The sequence below is a fragment of the Triticum aestivum genome, chromosome 5A (genome assembly GCF_018294505.1).
Source record: "Triticum aestivum cultivar Chinese Spring chromosome 5A, IWGSC CS RefSeq v2.1, whole genome shotgun sequence".
NCBI classification, from domain to species: Eukaryota; Viridiplantae; Streptophyta; class Magnoliopsida; order Poales; family Poaceae; genus Triticum; species Triticum aestivum.
In genome coordinates, this window is record NC_057806.1 from 436,255,600 (window position 1) to 436,276,040 (window position 20,441).

At 46.0% G+C, this 20,441-nt stretch overlaps 1 protein-coding gene across 1 annotated transcript; it reads right to left on the bottom strand.

The window, feature by feature from the left end:
- Positions 1-672: 672 nt before the first annotated feature.
- On the bottom strand, positions 673-16,946 carry LOC123101352 (protein AUXIN RESPONSE 4). The gene is made up of 3 exons (XM_044522844.1): positions 16,728-16,946; positions 2,182-3,453; positions 673-1,327 (listed from the first exon to the last, which is right to left on the bottom strand). The coding sequence occupies exons 1-3, from the start codon at positions 16,944-16,946 to the stop codon at positions 1,184-1,186; spliced, it is 1,635 nt and encodes a 544-aa protein (XP_044378779.1). The 3' UTR covers positions 673-1,183.
- Positions 16,947-20,441: the final 3,495 nt, after the last annotated feature.

Below are 20,441 nucleotides of genomic sequence, written 5' to 3' on the forward strand. Positions count from 1 at the left end.
AGAATTCAAGGCCGTTTACGCGCTAAATCAAAGTCAGCGGGTAACGAGCCAGAGATAAGCTCGACTTTCTTTTTCAAGGGAACAAGCTCAAGGTCACAGATAGAGGATTTCAGAGCAGGGAGTGTGTGGAGGAGAAGGAAGCTATCCTATCACGCGGTGGGTTGGACATGGGATTTTCTGGTCGTGTGGACCAACAGTCAAACTTTAGTCGTGAGGCTAAAGAGAAGACCAATTTTTTTGCTCATCCGTTCCCAAATAAATGGGGTATGAACTCTATCTCCTACACTAGAAAAGAGGAAGAAACAAGGGTCTGACGATAAGGGTATTTTAATCATATAACATGGTCAATGGGTTTTGGCCCGAAGATAATGGTAGAACAAAGCATACCATCATAGTACGCGTCTAACGCAATGATGGCATTTTTTTTAGCATTTTGAAATATTAGAGGCAAAACTGAATAGTATGGTAAAACCCCTTATGTATAAAGCTTCTCAATATTCTATGAACATTGGTTCCAGTTTGATCAGACTACTAATCTGAAGAGCCGCAGAGATACTGATGGATATACAGCAGCAAGAAAATAGCTTGGACATGTTTAGCATAAACCAACTTAAAAGATAGGAGAAGAATGTGGATTCAAACATGTTTGGGACACGGTAAATTTTCTCCAACTTAACAAAATGAACTATTTTTTATACTCAGCTACAATTTCCAACTGCCTGGTGGCCAGCTAGAGAATACAGTGTACTTTGCATCGCATCGCAGCACTGATTACAAGTGCAAGTAAAACTTATCTGAGCGTACAATGCACTGGTTAGTACAGGAGTACATTTACCTATCCATGGCAACAAAACAACGTTACACTAAATCAGGTTATGCGAGCGCAGCCTCATTACAGAATACCTACTTCCCTGAGGCAAAACAGTCTCAAGTTACATTTTGACAGCATCACCTGAAAGAGGAATAGAAGAGGCCCTACAGGTGAAGTTTTTTCAAACTTTCACCGGGAGATATCATTTTACATGAAGGGGGAAACAGATAGCAATGGGGCGATTGTAAGGAAGAGACCATCATCCCCTTCTAGCAGAACAAGCTTAAGACTTGTCCAAGGCAGAAGAACATCGCTTGGTCATATGGATGCTCGCAAGGCATTTCTTAACCATGAATCAGATAGTTCTGGTTTTCATGAAACTGGATGATCGCTGTGAGCATCTGCTGATTCGCCGGATGATTGGTCCATATTCTCCGACCCGTGCTCTGTCGCAGTTGTTGGTAACATGGTCACAAACTCTGCTATCAACTTTGAGATTTCCTCATATGCATCCACCTGAAATTGCAAAATAAGGGAAAAACCAGCCATAATCTCAGCTTGCTTCTTTGCTATATAATACAGTAGTACGTTGCAAACCAAAGGCTAATTAAAAATACCACCACGATGACGGCAAGATGACCCTAGTTAAGCTCTTTAGCTATAAGGGGAGACTAGAGACAGTCATATATCAGTTATAGCTTATAAGGGGAGCTCTTTAGTTGGTTGGTTTCCTATAAAATACAGGAATGAGATTGGGGTTACTAACTCGTTTCTCAAAATGCCAACTGAAAACATGATAACAATGCTAGTAGAAACAGTTCAGGCCGGTATATTAGCATGTTACAGAGTGTGCATTGTGCTATACTACCAAATGGATATCATCCTATACCATTTAGCAGTTTGATCGACATCATCTCATTCTGAAATCTCTAGAAGTCTCACTTTGAGCAAGTACGTACTAATTTGGTTCAGTTCTAACTCAACTCTTTGAAACAATGATGCAGAGAAATAGTGATCTACATAGAGGCAGAGGACCAATCATGATTATGTCTGTATCTCAATATCAATCAACTAAGCTAACACAAAAAAGACAATCGGTCCATCCATGACTACAACGCATAAGGGCAACCTGGTGCATGTAGCTCCCGCTTGCGCAGGGTCCAGGGAAGGGTCCGACCACTTTGGGTCTATAGTACGCAGCCTTTCCCTACATTTCTGTAAGAGGCTGTTTCCAGGACTTGAACCTATGACCTCATGGTCACAAGGCAGCAGCTTTACCACTGCGCCAAGGCTCCCCTTCCATGACTACAACGCATACTCCCCAAAAATGAAATTGGTAAACATGGGTAGACACTGACAAACAGACTGACCTGAGGCCACCGGCCACCGTAATGGTAGATGAATTTGGCGTCCGGCAACGCCTTGGTCACCTTCTTCCCCTCATCGATCCACATATCCGACCAAGAACCCGACCACAGAACCATCATCGGCAGCCTCTTCACCTCCTCTGAAGAGCTCCTCCACTCTCTCAGGTCAAAACTATGGTTCATGGCCTTCCAGGCCTCAAACACTGCATCCCTCTTCCCCTGCCCCCGCACCGCCGCCCTGTGCGCGTCAGCCTCCTCTGCATCCATCCCCCGAGCGCAGGACAGACGCACCAGCCCCTTGAACAATGCCGGCACCCGCAGCACCAGCCTTCCCAGCGCCGGCACGCCGAGAACGGCCGCCGGGAAGGCCGGCAAGGTGGTGGTGGCGTCGATCAGAGTGACGCTCTGCACGGCCGCCGGGTTGGCCGACACGAAGGCGGCGCCGGCGGCGAGGGCGGAGTCGTGGAGCACGAGGTGGACAGGCGCGAGGCCGAGCGCGTCCACGGCACGGGCCACGGCCGCGGCCGCCTCGCTGGCCGCGTAGAAGGAGCGGGACGGCTCGGGGGCCGTCTCCTGGAACGGGACCTCGCCGGTCTCGACGAGGTGCTCGAACGCGTGGAAGATGCCGCGGTCCATGATCTCCCGGAGCGGGTTCGTGCGGGCGGGAGGGGCGGCCGGAGGCGGCGAGAGGCCCTGTCCAGGGAGGTCTACGGCCGCGGCGACGAGGCCCCGGGACGAGAGGGAGGAGAGGAGGCGGCGGAAGGAAAAGGATCCGGCGGCGAGGCCCGGGAGGACGAGCACGGGGTGGTGGTGCGCGGCGGAGTGGGCGGCGGGGCGGGAGGTGGAGGCAAAGAGGTCCGGGCCTGGGTGGAGCTTGAGGAGGCGGCCGTCGGAGAGGTGGCGGCGGAGGAGAGGCGGGAGGGGAGGGGGGTGGTGGGGGGAGAGGAGGTGAGGGAGGAGGAGCGCGAGGAGGGAGACCGCGGCGGTGAGGTAGAACCAGAAGGGGAGGGCGGAGACGACGGAGAGCGGCCTCGGCGGCCGGGCCGGCGGCGGCGCTTCTCGGCCGGGCCCCGCGGCGGCGGGATCGCCTGTCATTGCTGGCTGGAGTGAGGAGTGGGGAGTTTTTTTTTTTTTTTTGAGAGGGAGGAGTGGGGAGTTGGGGACGGGGAGTGGGGAAAGCTGTTGGGTTTGCTTGGGAAAGCAGGGTTTTGTCCCCTGCTTTTGGGTGCGCGCGATGATGTCGCCGGTTTGCCATCCAAGCCAGGATAGCAGGCACTTCACATGGACAGCAAAGCAACTTTGCTCGTACTAGATGGATGCCAATCGGCGACGCTTTGCTATTTCCTGGACAACCTAGTTTTTGTACTATATAGGAGGAGAAGAAATTAAATGTGTTGAGGGAGGTTGAATCTCGTCTTATTTTGCATGATGTTTATGCTCATTTTGTTGCTGTAGTTGTTGGTTGAAACTATCCTCAAAGTTTCAACACCATCAATGTAATATCAGAGCAAGGTTTATTTGTATTTTGCTAAAAAAATATATGGTGAAAGATGAAACTGAATACAAGCTGAAAGGTATCTTCGAATGGTGCAGATTATTAGATCTCAAAGGGCAAGATGGAGTGCTACGTTTCAAAAGTACTAGAAGCCCGTGTTCACCCTATGATGTCGTAGGGCATTAGTTAAGATCAGTGAAAAGCACTTCATCGCCAAGTTTCAATATTAATTCCTTGCGGATCTTGTTACTCTTGGGTGTTTGAGCACCCTAGACGGTTGAGGTCACCGCGGAGCCATATTCCATTGTGGTGAAGCTTCGGGGTGTCGTTGAGAGCCTACAATTAAGTTGTGGAGATAGCCCCAACCTTGTTTGTAAAGGTTCGGTCGTCGCCTTCAAGGGAACCAATAGTGGAATCACGGCATCTCGCATTGTGTGAGGGCGTGAGGAGAATACGATGACCCTAGTGGCTTCTTGGGGAGCACTCTGCCTCCACACCGCTCCAACGGGGACGTACTTCCTCTCAAAGGGAAGGTACTTCGGTAACACATCCTTGTCTCCACCGTCTCTACTCTTGGTTATCTCTTACCTTTACTTGTGTAAGCTTACCTTGTGTTATATCCCTTGTTTGCTTGTGTGCTTGTTGTTGTTGCATCATATAGGTTGCTCACCTAGTTGCATATCTAGACAATCTATTTTGATGCTAACTTTAATTTGGTAAAGAAAAGTTAAAAATTGCTAGTTGCCTATTCATCCCCCCCTCTAGTCAACCATATCGATCCTTTCAGCAATCAAGAAAATTAAAAATCCACTTTCTTTACTATGAGTTACGCTTAAATTTAAAGTGAGGCCTTGCTGCTACTAAGCTCATTGTCGGACAACCAGGAGACCTTTAGCGCCATATTTTGCAATTCAGCGCCTAATGGAGTTTTCACTTGGAAATCATGAGATAAACTAGATTATCTCATGAATGTAACAAGGATACAAAATAAAGATTCTAGAAAGTTAGTTGAAGCTAGTTATTCCTCACATTAATAAGTGTTAGTCACTCAATCCAGGGGAGAAGCAAGAGCAGGTTTTCAAGTAAAGGAGCAGAAAGAGGCAGTAGCAAATTACGAGGAAAGTATGTTGATAATGAGTGTGATCAATGTCATGAAAAAGGACACATCAAGTGGCAATGTAAAAAGTGGAAGAAAGACAAAAAGAAAAACCATAGAGTGATAGCGAAACCATGGGAACTAAATCACTTCTGTAGTTGAGGACATCAAGCTTGTTATGCATAAAAAAAATAAGGTCATGTGCTATTGAGTGGATCGTTATAGTCTCTAATGAAGTTGTGAACCTTGTGGATGGTGAAGATACTAAATGGTTATTAAACAACGGTAACCATTGACATGTCAAGATGAAGAATGGCCATAAGGGCCATATGTAGATGAACTTTGGCATTGGAAAAAGGGTTTTTGCTCCGAGCTTTTAGTTGTCGGTCATTCTAGCTTTGAAAGAGAAGTTGTCATGACTCAATGTGGCTCGACGGCTCATTCCAAGAATTTTGGACAACGTCCAAGAAGCCGGGCATCTTGATCAATAAATTTTCAAACTTGAAGAATCTAGGTTTCCTTGGCCCCTTGTTGCACGCTTGTGAGGAGGAGGGGGCAATGGATCTTCATTGCAAAGAAGATGCCAAGCTTGCTAATGGTTGGATTAACCCTTTCATTAGACCAAGTGAAGCAGTAGTATTGTAGGTGGATTTCCTTGAGCTCGTAGTAGTGTGAGGTGGATCTAAATCTATTAAGGCGGCTACAATTGATGTTGTAACTATCTAGGATGAGGAATCGACTAGAGGAGGGGTGAGTAGGATATTTGTAATTTTCTCCGAGATAGTAAATCTATCAACACAACACAAATAGAATAAAATGACTAAGGCAATTCTAAGCAGAGGAATAACAAAGGAAGGGATTGACTAGATGAAAAACAAAAAGGCACTACAACGAGATATCTATCATAACAAAAGCTAGTAGGGTAATTAGGTAGCAGTAGATGTAAAACATGAGAACATAGAGACACATCACATTGTGTACAATGAGATGGAAAACAAACACAAACATGATTGCGGCACAAATGTAAATGTTCTTCTATCTCAAAGGACTGAACACAGATAAACAACACAACAGGGATAACCCAACAAACTGTACATACCAAAAGTAATATAGAAAGAGAAAGAACCAGTGTTGCTCGATGGCGACAAGCTATTTGTTTGACCTGTTTACACTTATGCCAAAGTGCAACGTCTGGTTGGAGTGACGTGTGATTGAACACAGGAGCAAAACTCTCTCCATCTTATTCTCCTTAACTGTAAGTTCCTCGACCTCCAATCAATTTACTCGGGTAGATTCCTCAAGGCAATCTCCAAACCTTCATAGACAAAGTCCTTGGCACACCACAATAACTCTCAGTTGCTCAGCCTGATACCTAACTGTCTAGTGAGTGTGCAACTCACAAGAGTATTAGGCACAAGCTAAATCTAAACTTAGTTCTCTACAATTGTTCAATCACTTCACTTTGGGGTCTGGTTTTTACTCTAGGCGAAATATCTCAACAAAGGGGTTACTCAGACAAACTCTTGTCAATTCAAACGGAGCAGCCAACCAGTGAAGGTTGGGATGGGGTGCTATTTATAGCCGTAGCAATGACGAGGGTAAAATGACCAATAGGGGCCTACGCCACACAATGGTCAACCAACACGTGTCCAATGGGGGGATTTCAACTCACGTGACAACTTTACTTGAGAAACAAGTTGACTCGACTGCCCATGATTTTCTCTTGCAGCCCAGAAAACACATCGTCTCTGACTCTGAGTAAAAAACACAACACACTAAGAGACTTCTCTTGAGTTCACTGGGAGATTGGTTAATGATTGAACATTCAACAAAGACCTAAATCTCGACTATCTTGAACCTTCCTTAATAGTACAGTTGCCTTATGACTCAAACGAAAGTAATGAATTTATGAAAAGGACTACGTTAATTGTTCCTCGAACAACACACTAAACTAATTGCTCACACAATAATTTTTAGGGGTCGTCTCTGTCATGCAATCTTCTCAATAGCAAACTCCTTGTAATGCCCCAAGACCGATGTGCCAGGTGTCCTCCAGTTATTCGTTGTTGTTGCGTTGTCATTGCTTGCGTGTCATGCATTGCATATCATATCATCATGTGCATTTCATTTGCATACATGTTCGTCCCATGCATCCGAGCATTTTCCCCGTTGTTCGTTTTGCAATCCGGCGCTCCTATGTCACCCGGTGTCCCTTTCTACCTCTTTTCATGTGCGGGCATTAAACGTTTTTGGATTGGACCGAGACTTGTCATGCGGCCTTGGTTTACTACCGGTAGACCGCCTGTCAAGTTTCGCGCCATTTGGACTTCGTTTGATACTCCAACGGTTAATGGATGCTTTTCGAAGGTTGGGGTAGATGATTTCCGAAGGTTTCTTGGTTATGTGTTGAAGGATGGATACAGCTGGATGTAGGATTTGTTAGTTTTGGGTAAGATATTATGCTTCCCCTGTATCCCCAACACCTGATTGCATAACCGGAAAATTTCGGGAGTTTATAAGTGGGAATTCAAGTAGCTCTTAGGATATCTTTCCGATAGATGTATGATATGAAATTGGGGTTCGCCGTCTAGTGGTCCGCCTATTCACGGTTGGTTTTACAGTGGTCTCATTGTGTCTTAAAGAGTCCTTGGCTATGCCGACTCGGGGACGCTTCGTATGTCATGTGCACTGCCTTGTACATGATTGTAACGCCCTCGATGCGGCTATATCTCCCACGTGTCGAAGCACGACTTAGAGGCATAACCGCATTGAAAGCAATGTCACAAATGAGGTAATCTTCACACAACCCATGTAATACATAAGGGAAAGAGATACATAGTTGGTTTACAATCGCCACTTCACACAATTACATGAATAAAGCATTACATCATCCAGATACAATCAAGGTCCGTCTACGGAACCAAAATAAAAGAAGAACCCCAAATGCGACAAAGGTCCCGATCGACCCCAACTGGGCTCCACTACTGATCAACTAGAACGAAACAACACAAAGGGCAAGATCTTCATCGAGCTCCTCCTTGAGCTTGGTTGCGTCATCTGCACGGTAACATAGGCACCTGCAAACTGGTTTTGGAAGTATCTGTGAGCCACGGGGACTCAGCAATCTCGCACCCGCGAGATCAAGACTATTTAAGCTTATAGGAAGGATGGAGTAATGAGGTGGAGCTGCAGCAAGCGACTAGCATATATGGTGGCTAACATACGCAAATGAGAGCGAGAAAAGAAGGCAAAGCACGGTCGAGAAACTAGGATCAAGAAGTGATCCTGAAACTACTTACGTCAAACATAACTCCAACACCGTGTTCACTTCCCGGACTCCGCCGAGAAGAGGCCATCACGGTTACACACGCGGTTGATGTATTTTAATTAAGGTCAACTTCGGGTTTTCTACAACCGGACGTTAACAAATTCCCATCTGCCCATAACCGCGGGCACGACTTTCGAAAGATAATACCCGGCAGGGGTGTCCCAACTTAGCCCATCACAAGCTCTCATGGTCAACGAAGGAATAGACCTCCACCGGAGACATTCCGATCAGACTCGGTATCCCGGTACAACAAGACATTTCGACAGGGTAAAACTAAACCAGCAACACCGCCCGAATGTGCCGACAAATCCCGATAGGAGCTGCACATATCTCTTTCTCAGGGCACACTCAGATTGTCTTAGGTGCGGGTAGGCCAACCCAGAGTTGCCCCTGGTGGCCACCGGCAGCTGACAGGTTGGACCAACACTCAGAGGAGCACTGGCCCGGGGGGGGGGTAAAATAATGATGACCCTCAGGAGCGCGACTCCCAAGGAAAAAGAAAAGGCTAGGTGGCAAATGGTAAAACCAATGTTGGGCATTGCTGGAGAAGCTTTACTTAAGGCGAACTGTCAAGGGGTTCCCATTATAGCCCAACCGCGTAAGGGACGCAAAATCCGGGAACATAACACCGATATGACGGAAACTAGGGCGGCAAGAGTGGAACAAAACACCAGGCATAAGGCCGAGCCTTCCACCCTTTACCAAGTATATAGATGCATTAATTAAGTAAGATATATTGTGATATCCCAACAAGTAAACATGTTCCAACAAGGAACAACATCTCCATGTTCCAACAAGGAACAAACTTCAATCTTCACCTGCAACTAACAATGCTATAAGAGGGGCTGAGCAAGGCGGTAACATAGCCAATCAACGGTTTGCTAGGACATGGTGGGTTAGAGGTTTGACATGGCAATTTGGAAGGCTGACAAGCAAATGGTAGGCATCGTAGCATTGGCATAGAAAAAAAGCGAGCAAACTAGCATAGCAAAGATAGTAGTGATTTCGAGGGTATGATCATCTTGCCTGCACAGTTGTCAGAGTTGACTGGATCCTCACAAGCAAACTCAACGGGCTCCTCGGTAGTGAACTCGTCTCCCGGCTCTACCCAACAATACAAACAAGCAACAAGGATACAATCAACCACGTGCAAGAACAAGCAATATGATGAAATGATGATATGCTATGCGGGATGCGATGCGGGATGCAAAATGCAAGATATGACAGGAAATGCATGAACCTGGCCTCAACTTGGAAAACCAAGTGTGCCACTGGATAGAGGGGATGAAATCGCTTGAAAACGATATAAAGATCATTGGAATCGGAGCTACGGTTTGGAAATGGCAAGCGTTTTAAGATATGACACCGGTCTGCGATTTACAGCAAGTAGGCATCTAAATGCAACGAAATGAACATGCTACAGCCACCAAACATGAAAACAAAATACATGGTGGTGATGTACACAAGATGGTTAACAAAACACTAGCACTGAGACATAGGCAAATTCATCCATTACGAGGTTCAAACAAGCATGGAGAAAATGAATATGCAAAACAGATTTCAGACTTAGTGAAATTAACACTAGCCTGAAATTTCAGATCACGAAGCCCTCTTCGTAGCAGCAAAACAACATGATACAAAACCTGAACATGACAAGTAATAACATGGCATGGAGCTACTCAACAACTTAACAAAACACCCAAAGTGACCTGGGGCCAAAAGGGTTCACAAAATACTCTACCGAGCTCACGAACATAGCTCGAACACAATCAGTTTTCAGACTTAATGAAAACTGAGGCATGCAGAAATTTAACTCACGAAGGCATGTAAACGAGCTCGATGCACTCACTACGGTGCAAGTCATGGCAAGGAAAGAATATGACCAGCAAGAAGGCACAATGTGCTAGCTACACATGGCAAGAACAAAGGCATAGCATGCATGGAACACTAACGGTAGCATCGGCAAAATCGCAAACAAGTTGACGATCTGCCCAGATTAACAACGAAGCAAAAGTTGAGCTCGATTGAGTCAACCTAGAGCACTCCACATATGCAAACAAAGACATGGATGGATAGAGCATAACATAAATATCAAAACTCCCTTACTGATCATCCTCAACAGAGGCACGGATCACTAGGAAACAAGCTGGACATATAGCATCATGAACTAAAATATCCCAGACTTAGTGAAAATCACTAAGTCTCTGAAATCAGCAATCTCAGGTACCTCTCTTCGCAAGCTTGCACAAGAGAACACACACATCCTAAAAATGCATGGGTGGCACCTCTGGAAAGAAGGCAAAATGCTTAACAATTCATCCCAAAGGGGCACATGCATATCATGCACGAATTAAACATGGCAAAAATGACAAAAGTGCATGATGAACTAACGGATCTGCAATTTAACTCACGAAGCCTCCTTCTAACAGCATTTTGGGCATCAAGATTACCTCAAATGCAAATGATGCAATGGAATGAAATGATGTACATATCGAGGCGAAGATTTTGATATATCGTATGCCCAAAACGGAGCTACGATTGCGGAGACGCAAACAGTCAAAGGTAGCACGAAAAATTAGGGTTAGAGGTAAAAAGTCAACCCGAGATCCAGATCTGGATCCGGGTACTGTTCACCTGCGCGTCTCCCGAGGATGACCAGCGCCGGAGCTCGTCGGTGCCGGCCGGAGTGGGGGAAGAGGAGGCCGGGGTGAGGGAGAGGAGGTCGGGCGGCGCCGGAGGAGGAGGCGGCGACCGCGGGCGGCGGCGTCCGGGGCGGCGCCGACCGGTAGCGGGCGGCGGCGGCCGGCTTGCGGCGGCCCGGCGAGGCGACGAGCGGCGGCGGGGCAGCGGCCGGAGGAGGAGAAGAAGGGCGGCGGCGTGCGGGCGCCTCTGGCCCGAGCGGTCGGCGGGGAGGGCCGGCCCCGGGCCCTCGCGGGCCGGCGATGTGGGCGCGGGCGCGGTGGCAGGAGGGCCACGTGGCGGTTAGCGGCAGGCTGGGCGCGGCGGCGGACGTTGTCCGGCTCGCCCGGACACGTCCGTCGGCGGCGGATCTGGCGAGGAGATGTTTTTTTTTAGGAGGAGGACGGGGAGGAATCTGAGATCCGAAAGGGGGTGTATATATAGGCATAAGTGGAGCTAGGAGAGTCCAAACGAGGTGTGGTTTTCGCCCACGCGATCGTGATCGAACGATCTAGGACATGGAGCAGGGTTTGGTGGGTTTTGGGCCAAAATGGAAGGGTGTTGGGCTGCAACACACACGAGGCCTTCTCGGTCCCTCGGTTAACCGTTGGAGTATCAAACGAAGTCCAAATGGTACGAAACTTGACAGGCGGTCTACCGGTAGTAAACCAAGGCCGCATGACAAGTCTCGGTCCAATCCGAAAATGTTTAATCCCCACACAAGAAAGAAAGGTAGAAATGACCACCGGAGGAGAATGAAGCGCCGGATTGCAAAACGGACAACGGGGAAAATGCTCGGATGCATGAGACGAACACGTATGCAAATGCAATGCACATGATGACATGATATGCAAAGCATGACACGCAAGCAATGACAAGGCAACAACGGCGAATAACTGAACGACACCTGGCACATCGGTCTCGGGGCGTTACAATGATGGTGTTGTACGATTGAGCCCGTGTAGGCCCCACCACGAAAACTTCGGACGAAATCTCTATCATATGTTTGTTCCGGCTTATTCCGCAAGCCAATCCTTTGTTTTGTTTTGAGTTGTGGTATTCGAGTTGCTTCAATGTCAAGTGTTGATTCCATACCTTCCCCAAATGGTGTTTTCATACTCCGATGTGAATACCAATCCTTCATGATAATCGAGATTGTTATGTCAATCCTTTTCACCGGTGTGTTTCTCTTCTAGTGGATCCGATCACTTCAACATTCACAACATCAATTATCAGTTCTTCTCAACGGTGTTTGCTTCATTCATGCCAAGTTGTCTTTGGTTTCCCACCCACCCACCCTTTTTCTTCGAGGACCCAGATTTCTTTTCCAACTATCCATTTTATCGATGGAAGTCTCTCCATTCTTTTCTTTCACGCTCCTACACGGTGGTTCTCTTGAAGATGCTCTACTCGTTCGTCATTCTTCATTCTTTTCTTCTCCGGTGGATTCAAGTCAAGATTTAAGTGTTGATCATATTCTTTTTCCGTATTTCAAATGCTTTTCTTATGCCGGTGCACCTCATAATCATTCCCCGCTTGATATTCATTTGTTCCGGAGTGCTCAAGATATCTCGAAGATTCGTGTTTCACTCTGCTTTCGTTCCATTCAACCAATGCTTTCTCTCTTTCAAATCGTTCTATGATGTATCTTTTGAGTGGGCCCTAACCCACATGTCTTTTCCCAGGATCTTACCTGACTCTTCTTATTCTCCCGGAGTTTTTCTCAAATCTTCTAAAGTGTGACGTAAGTATGAATTATCATCAGTCAAATGCCTTTCTCCAAGATCTTTCAAAATTCTTTCATCAGTGGCTCAACCTCTTCGCTTTTGATTCTTCCGGAGTGTCTCAACAATTCACGGTGTTGTTTCTCGTCGTCATTCTCAGATTTTGACGACCGAAGAAGAGTTTTTCCTCCATATCTTATCCGTTCTCTCGAAGATTCGTCATTCTAGCTTGTTGCCTTCCTCTCATAACTGTTTTCGATTGTGAGAATTCTTTTCACCCATCCGGAGCAATTCAAGAGTCTTCTCAGTTTGATTATCCGGAGTCCATAAATTCAGGTTTATTCATTCCAGCTTTCAGCTCTCATACTCAAAATCTTACCGGTGCGTCATTCAACTATGCTCTCTAATCAGCTCGTAATCTCTTCGTTCTCATGGATCTAAATTCTCTCAAACATATTCGTTCATTTGCTAATTCTTACCGGTGATTCACCCCTTTACTTCGTACATTTCCAATTCTTACGGTGGCTATTCAGGATTTTTCTTCCTTGCTATAACATCTAGTTATTCGTTGTCAATCCTAACGGTGGTTCGTGCAAGAGTTCTCGTCATTCGTTATCGTATATATTCATTCATTCTTCCCAATTCTACCGGTAACTTGTTGAAGACGTTCTCAAGTTATGCTATATCTATCTTAATCCTTTCTACGAGAATAAGTAGTGTGCCAAATCCATTGTTTATCATCAATTTAATTGATGAAGGACAAGCATAATGTAATTCTTATTCTTGTTTCATCCTAATGATTAATTCTTTATTCCGGAGGCCCTTCAAATTCTCGGTTTCATTTGTTTCATCTTCTCTTTTTCCCGGAGTTCCAACCTCTTTCAATTATATTATCACGGAGATCTCTATTTAAATCATTGCAAGGCTTCAATCCTATTATTTTCATCATTCAATTATTTTGGATCATTCTTTTATTACCGGAGTTCTTCATGAAGGTTCTACATGATGGATTCATCAAGGATTTAATTCCTTCTCGAAGTGTTCATCGACATTCTTTGCTAAGAAGCTCAAGTTTTCTTCATCTTGCCATCCGGAGTGCAATTCTTTCTTCCGTATCATTGGAGGTGGTATTATGTCATTCTTGATAATTTGAGTTCATGTTTCATGATTCACACGTTGTTAAGAATGAGGTATTTTAAATCCATCAATATCTTCATTGGAATTATCTTGGGTTATATTTCACCTAAAACTTTCCCTAAGGATTGTTGCTAATTATGGTGCTTATAAATGACTCAAGTTCTCCATTTATCCTCCTGGTGGAATAAGTTTCTCGTCTCCTTGTTCTTATCAATCCAATTCTTTTTCCCGTGAGTGGCAGGTTGTCACCTCATAATTTGAGATGTATTCCATAAGACCATATCAAGCTTATTATTTTCGTTGTTGGTTTTCCAACAACTCCGTTCTAGCATTTGTTGTAAGCGTGCTCCCTTAAGATCTTGTTTCTCGTAGTTCATTCCATTTCATTCTTACTTTTGTTTCGGAGGCTTTGTGATGTTGCTCTCTTCAACCCATCTTTTCGTTTTGTCAGGATCATGTTCTTTTCCTGGTTTATCCATTTAACCGGAGTGTTGTGCGCCTTTGCCCAAACTTTTTCATTTTATCAAGTCTTGCATCCCTTCTCAACCGGAGTGTTGTTCGAATTTGTTCTTCCTTGTTCCTCTGTCTTAACGGAGTGCTTAAAACTTTGTTCTTCTCCATGGCTTTCTTTCTTTCATTTTGCTCAACCTTTTCAAGGTTCTTTGGTTTCAACCGTTTGTCAAAGAAGCAACTTAGTTTTACCTCTTCTCTTTCTCTTTCGTTTTTCCCTCCGGTGCCATTCTAGATCTCGGGACGAGATCCTCTCGTAGTGGTGGAGTGTTGTAACGCCCCGAGACCGATGTGCCAGGTGTCCTCCAGTTATTCGCTGTTGTTACGTTGTCATTGCTTGCGTGTCATGCATTGCATATCATGTCATCATGTGCATTTCATTTGCATACATGTTCGTCCCATGCATCCGAGCATTTCCCCCGTTGTTCGTTTTGCAATCCAGCGCTCCTATGTCACCCGGTGTCCCTTTCTATCTCTTTTCGTGTGCGTGCGTTAAACGTTTTTGGATTGGACCGAGACTTGTCATGCGGCCTTGGTTTACTATCGGTAGACCGCCTGTCAAGTTTCGCGCCATTTGGACTTCGTTTGATACTCCAATGGTTAACCGAGGGACCGAAAAGGCCTCGTGTGTGTTGCAGCCCAACACCCCTCCAATTTGGCCCAAAACCCACCTAAACCTCCTCCATCATCTCAGTCGTTCGATCACGATCGCGTGGCCGAAAACCGCACATCATTTGGACTCTCCTACCTCCCTCTACCTATAAATATGTGGCCTCCCCCGAAATTCGCGGACGAAACCCTAGCCTCCTTCCTCCGCGCGCCGGACAACGTCCGCCGGCGCCGGACATATCTGGCTTGTCCTGCCGCCGCCACTGATACGTCTCCAACGTATCTATAATTTTTGATTGCTCCATGCTATACTATCTACTGTTTTGGGCAATATTGGGCTTTATTATCCATTTTTATATTATTTTTGGGACTAACCTATTAACCGGAGGCCCAGCCCAGATTTGCTGTTTTATGCCTATTTCGGTGTTTTGAAGAAAAGGAATATCAGACGGAGTCGAAACGGAACGAAATCAACTGGAGAAGTTATTTTTGGAAGGAAACACACCTGATGGACTTGGACCACACGTCAGAAGATACGGGAGATGACCACGAGGGTGGGAGGCGCGCCCACCCCCCTAGGGCGCGCCCCCTGCCTCATGGGGCCCCCGTGGCTCCCCTGACGTGCTTCTTCTGTCTATATAACTCCATATACCCTAAAACTTCCAGAACACACAATAGATCGGGAGTTCCGCCGCCAGAAGCCTCCGTAGCCACCAAAAGTCAATCGGGACCCTGATCTGGCACCCTGCCGGAGGGGGGGATCCCTCACCGGTGGCCATCTTCATCATCCCGGTGCTCTCCATGACGAGGAGGGAGTAGTTCTCCCTCGGGGCTGAGGGTATGTACCAGTAGCTATGTGTTTGATCTCTCTCTCTCTCTCATGTTCTTGATTTGGCACGATCTTGATGTATCGCGAGCTTTGCTATTATAGTTGGATCTTATGTTTCTCCTCCCCCTCTTCTCTCTTGTAATGAATTGAGTTTCCCCTTTGAAGTTATCTTATCGGATTGAGTCTTTAAAGATTTGAGAACACTTGATGTATGTCTTGCCGTGGATATCTGTGGTGACAATGGGATATCACGTGATTCACTTGATGTATGTTTTGGTGATCAACCTGCGGGTTTCGCCCATGAACCTATGCATAGGGGTTGGCACATGTTTTCGTCGTGATTCTCCGGTAGAAACTTTGGGGCACTCTTTGAGGTCCTTTGTGTTGGTTGAATAGATGAATCTGAGATTGTGTGACGCATATCGTATAATCATACACGGATACTTGAGGTGACATTGGAGTATCTAGGTGACATTAGGGTTTTGGTTGATTTTTGTCTTAAGGTGTTATTCTAGTACGAACTCTAGGGCTGTTTGTGACACTTATATGAATAGCCCAACGGATTGATTGGAAAGAATAACTTTGAGGTGGTTTTGTACCCTACCATAATCTCTTCGTTCGTTCTCCTCTATTAGTGACTTTGGAGTGACTCTTTGTTGCATGTTGAGGGATAGTTTTATGATCCAATTATGTTAGTATTGTTGAGGGAACTTACACTAGCGAAAGTATGAACCCCAGGCCTTGTTTCAACACATTGCAATACCGTTTACGCTCATGTGTATCACTTTCTACCTTGCTGTTTTTATTATTTCAGATTACAAATACCTTTATCTACTATCCATATACCACTTGTTTCACTATCTCTTCACCGAACTGGTGCACCTACACAATTTACCATTGTATTGGGTGTGTTGGGGACACAAGAGACTCTTTGTTATTTGGTTGCAGGATTGCTTGAGAGAGACCATCTTCATCCTACGCCTCCTACAGATGATAAACCTTAGGTCATCCACTTGAGGGAAATTTGCTACTGTCCTACAAACCTCTGCACTTGGAGGCCCAACAACGTCTACAAGAAGAAGGTTGTGTAGTAGACATCAGCCACGTGTCCTCCTCCCATTGGTTCGGATGCCACCTCTCACCGCGCGGCCCGGGTAGCCCGGAGCCGGCCCCCGCGACCAAGCGCGCCGCCGCCCGAGGCCCAAGGCCGCGCTGCCCGCGCTCTTCCTCACCGCGATGGCCGTCGTCGTCGTCCGCCTTCCGCCGCCACCGCGCCGGCTCGCCACGCCGGTCCGCCGTCCTCCACCGCCGTCCCGCGCCTCCACGCCTTCCTGCCGGGCGCCGACGCCATGTGCCGCCATCACCGGCGCCGAGCCCCCCCGGCGAGCTCCTTCCTCTCCCTCACTGCTCCGACCACCTCTCTCGTCTCTGGCAACCCAACTCCGGCGAACTGCTACAGTAACGGCGAGATCCAGATCTGGATCTGAGAATCTCCATGATTGACTTTTTCCCTACTAACCCTAGAATTTTTGCAATCTTCATCATGTTGCATCTCTGCATCCATAACTCCGATTTGCGCGTGTAGCATATCAAAATGTTCGTCTCGATGAGTAAATCATTTCATCTCATTGCATCATTTTTATTTGAGCTCATCTTGATGCCCGAAATGCTGTTCGAAGAGGGCTATGTGGTGAATTTGTCAGATCTGTTTCAGCAAATAGCTATTTGTCTTTTTTGCCATGTTTAATGTGTGCATGATTTGATCCTGAGCTCTACATGTGTTTTGTTATATGCCATGCCATCTTTACAGGGGTGTATGCCATGTATTTTTGTGACATTTGTGGTGATTAGGACAAGCATGCAAAGTAGCATAATCGGTAATGCTGATTTCAGGGACTTAGAATTTCACTAAGTCCTTGTTCTGTTTTTGTCGTTATGCCATATGTTCATGTTGTTTCCTAGTGAGCCGTGCCTCGTTTGAGGATGATCAGTAAGGATGTTTTGTTAACATTGTGGTGCTCTATCCATCCATATCTTTGTTTGCATTTATGGAGCACCCTAGCTTGAGCTAATCGAGCTCTACTTTTGCTATAAAATGTTCCAGGCAGATTTTTAACTTGTTTAGCGATTTTGCCGAGGATGTTGCTATTGATCCGTGCATGCTATGTTGTAGTTCTTGCCATTTCTAGCTTTTATGCCATGTCTTCTTGATGGGTGTATGCTTAGTTTGTCATGCCATGCTCTGTAGTGTGTGCATCGAGCTCCTAAACATGACTACTCGTTAACAGAATTGCATGCTCTAGTTTTTCACTAAGTCTGAGATCTGTTTATGTTTTTGCTATGTTCATATGCTTGCAATTGTCTTATCTGATCCCTTTTGGCTCAAGGTCACTAAGGGACTTTTGTTAAGTTCTTTGAGTAGCTTCATGCCATGCTTGCTTTGCCATTTTAAGTTCCTGTAGCATGTAGTTTTCGTGCTCTAAACATTGCTTTCTGATGATAAATTCCAGACTTGTGTTAATTTCACTAAGTCTGAAATCTGTTATCGTTTGCACTTTTGCCATGCTTGTTTGAACCTGTTATTGAGTGAATTAGCCATAGCTCAGTGTACATCTTTTGTTAAGCTTCTTGAATGGATCCCTGCCATGTATTTTGTTGCCATGTTTGAGTGTTGTAGCATATTTATCTTGATGCATTTAGATGGCTACTTGCTGTTTATCGCAGACCGGTGCCATATTTGTTTTGCTTGCCATTTCCAAACCGTGCATCCGATTCCGGTGATCTTTATATCGTTTTCAACCGAAATCACCTCATCTTTCCAGTGGCACTCTTGGATTTCCAAGCTGAGGCCAGGTTCAATCATTCCTTTGCAAATCATGCATATGCATCACATATCGCATCCCGCATATCATACCATGTTCATATGTTGGTTGCTTACTATGTTGTGTGCTTTTTTCGGTGTTGCTTCTTCGGGTTGGTTCCGGTAATGTCGCGTTTGTGAGGACCCGTTTGACTACGTCCGTATGTCTTCTTCATGGACTCATTCTTCTTCCTTGCGGGATTTCAGGCAAGATGACCATACCCTCGAAATCACGTCTATCTTTGCTTGCTAGTTGCTCACTCTTTTTCTATGCCTATGCTGCTATACCTACCAGTTGCTTATCATGCCTCGCTTATTGTTAAACCAAGCCTCTAATCCACCTTGTCCTAGCAAACCGTTGTTTGGCTATGTTACCGCTTTGCTCAGCCCCTCTTATAACGTTGTTAGTTGCAGGTGAAGATTGGAGCTTGTTTCATGTTGGAACATGGATATTTTGTTGGGATATCACAATATCTCTTATTTAATTAATGCATCTATATACTTGGTAAAGGGTGGAAGGCTCGGCCTTATGCCTGGTGTTTTGTTCCACTCTTGCCGCCCTAGTTTCCGTCATATCGGTGTTATGTTCCCGCATTTTGTGTTCCTTACGCGGTTGGGTTATAATGGGAACCCCTTGACAGTTCGCTTTGAATAAAACTCCTCCAGCAAGGCCCAACCTTGGTTTTACCATTCGCCACCTAGCCTTTTTCCCTTGGGAGTCGCGCATCCCGAGGGTCATCTTTATTTTTAAACCCCTGGGCCAGTGCTTATCTAAGTGTTGGTCCAACCCAGAGCACCGTGCGGGGCCGTCCCTTGGCAACTTGGGTTACGTTGGCTCCCGTACGCTTAGCTTATCCGGTGTGCCCTGAGAACAAGATATGTGCAGCTCCTATCGGGATGTCGGTGCATCGGGTGGTCTTGCTGGACTTGTTTTACCATTGTCGAGGATGTCTTGTAACCGGGATTCCGAGTCTGATCGGGTCTTCCCGCTAGAAGGAATATCCTTCGTTGACCGTGAGAGCTTGTGATGGGCTAAGTTGGGACACCCCTGCAGGGTTTAAACTTTCGAAAGCCGTGCCCGCGGTTATGGGCAGATGGGAATTTGTTAATGTCCGGTTGTAGAAAACCTGAAGTTGACCTTAATTAAAATACATCAACCGCGTGTGTAACCGTGATGGTCTCTTTCCGGCGGAGTCCAGGAAGTGAACATGGTGTTGGAGTTATGCTTGACGTAGGTTGTTTTAGGATCACTTCTTGATCATAGTTTCTCGAACGTGCTTTGCCTTTTCTTCTCGCTCTCATTTGCATATGTTTAGCCACCATATATGCTAGTCGCTTGCTGCAGCTCCACATCATACCTTTACCTTACCTATAGGCTTAAATAGTCTTGATCGTGAGGGTGTGAGATTGCTGAGTCCCCGTGACTCACAGTTACTTCCAAAACCAGTTTGCAGGTGCCGATGTTACCGAGCAGGTGACGCAACCAAGCTCAAGGAGGAGCTCGATGAAGATCTTGTCCTTTGTGTTGTTTCGTTCTATTTGATCAGTAGTGGAGCCCGGTTGGGGTCGATCGGGGATCTGTGTAGCTTTTGGGGTAGTCTTCTTTTATTTTGGTTCCGTAGTCGAACCTTGATTGTATCTGGTTGATGTAATGCTTTATTCATGTAATTGAGTGAAGCGGCGATTGTAAGCCAACTATGTATCTCTTTCCCTTATTGTATTACATGGGTTGTGTGAAGATTACCTCACTTGCGACATTGCTTTCAATGCGATTATGCCTCTAAGTCGTGCTTCGACACGTGGGAGATATAGCCACATCGAGGGCGTTATAAGTTGGTAATCAGAGCCTTCCCGACCTTAGGAGCCCCCTGCTTGATCGAATCGCTGGCATTATTGAGTCTAGAAATGTTTTGAGTCATTTAGGAATTATATATATCGGAGAGTTTAGGAATTCTTTTTACTCCTCAGTCCCTTCGTCGCTCTGGTGAGGCATCCT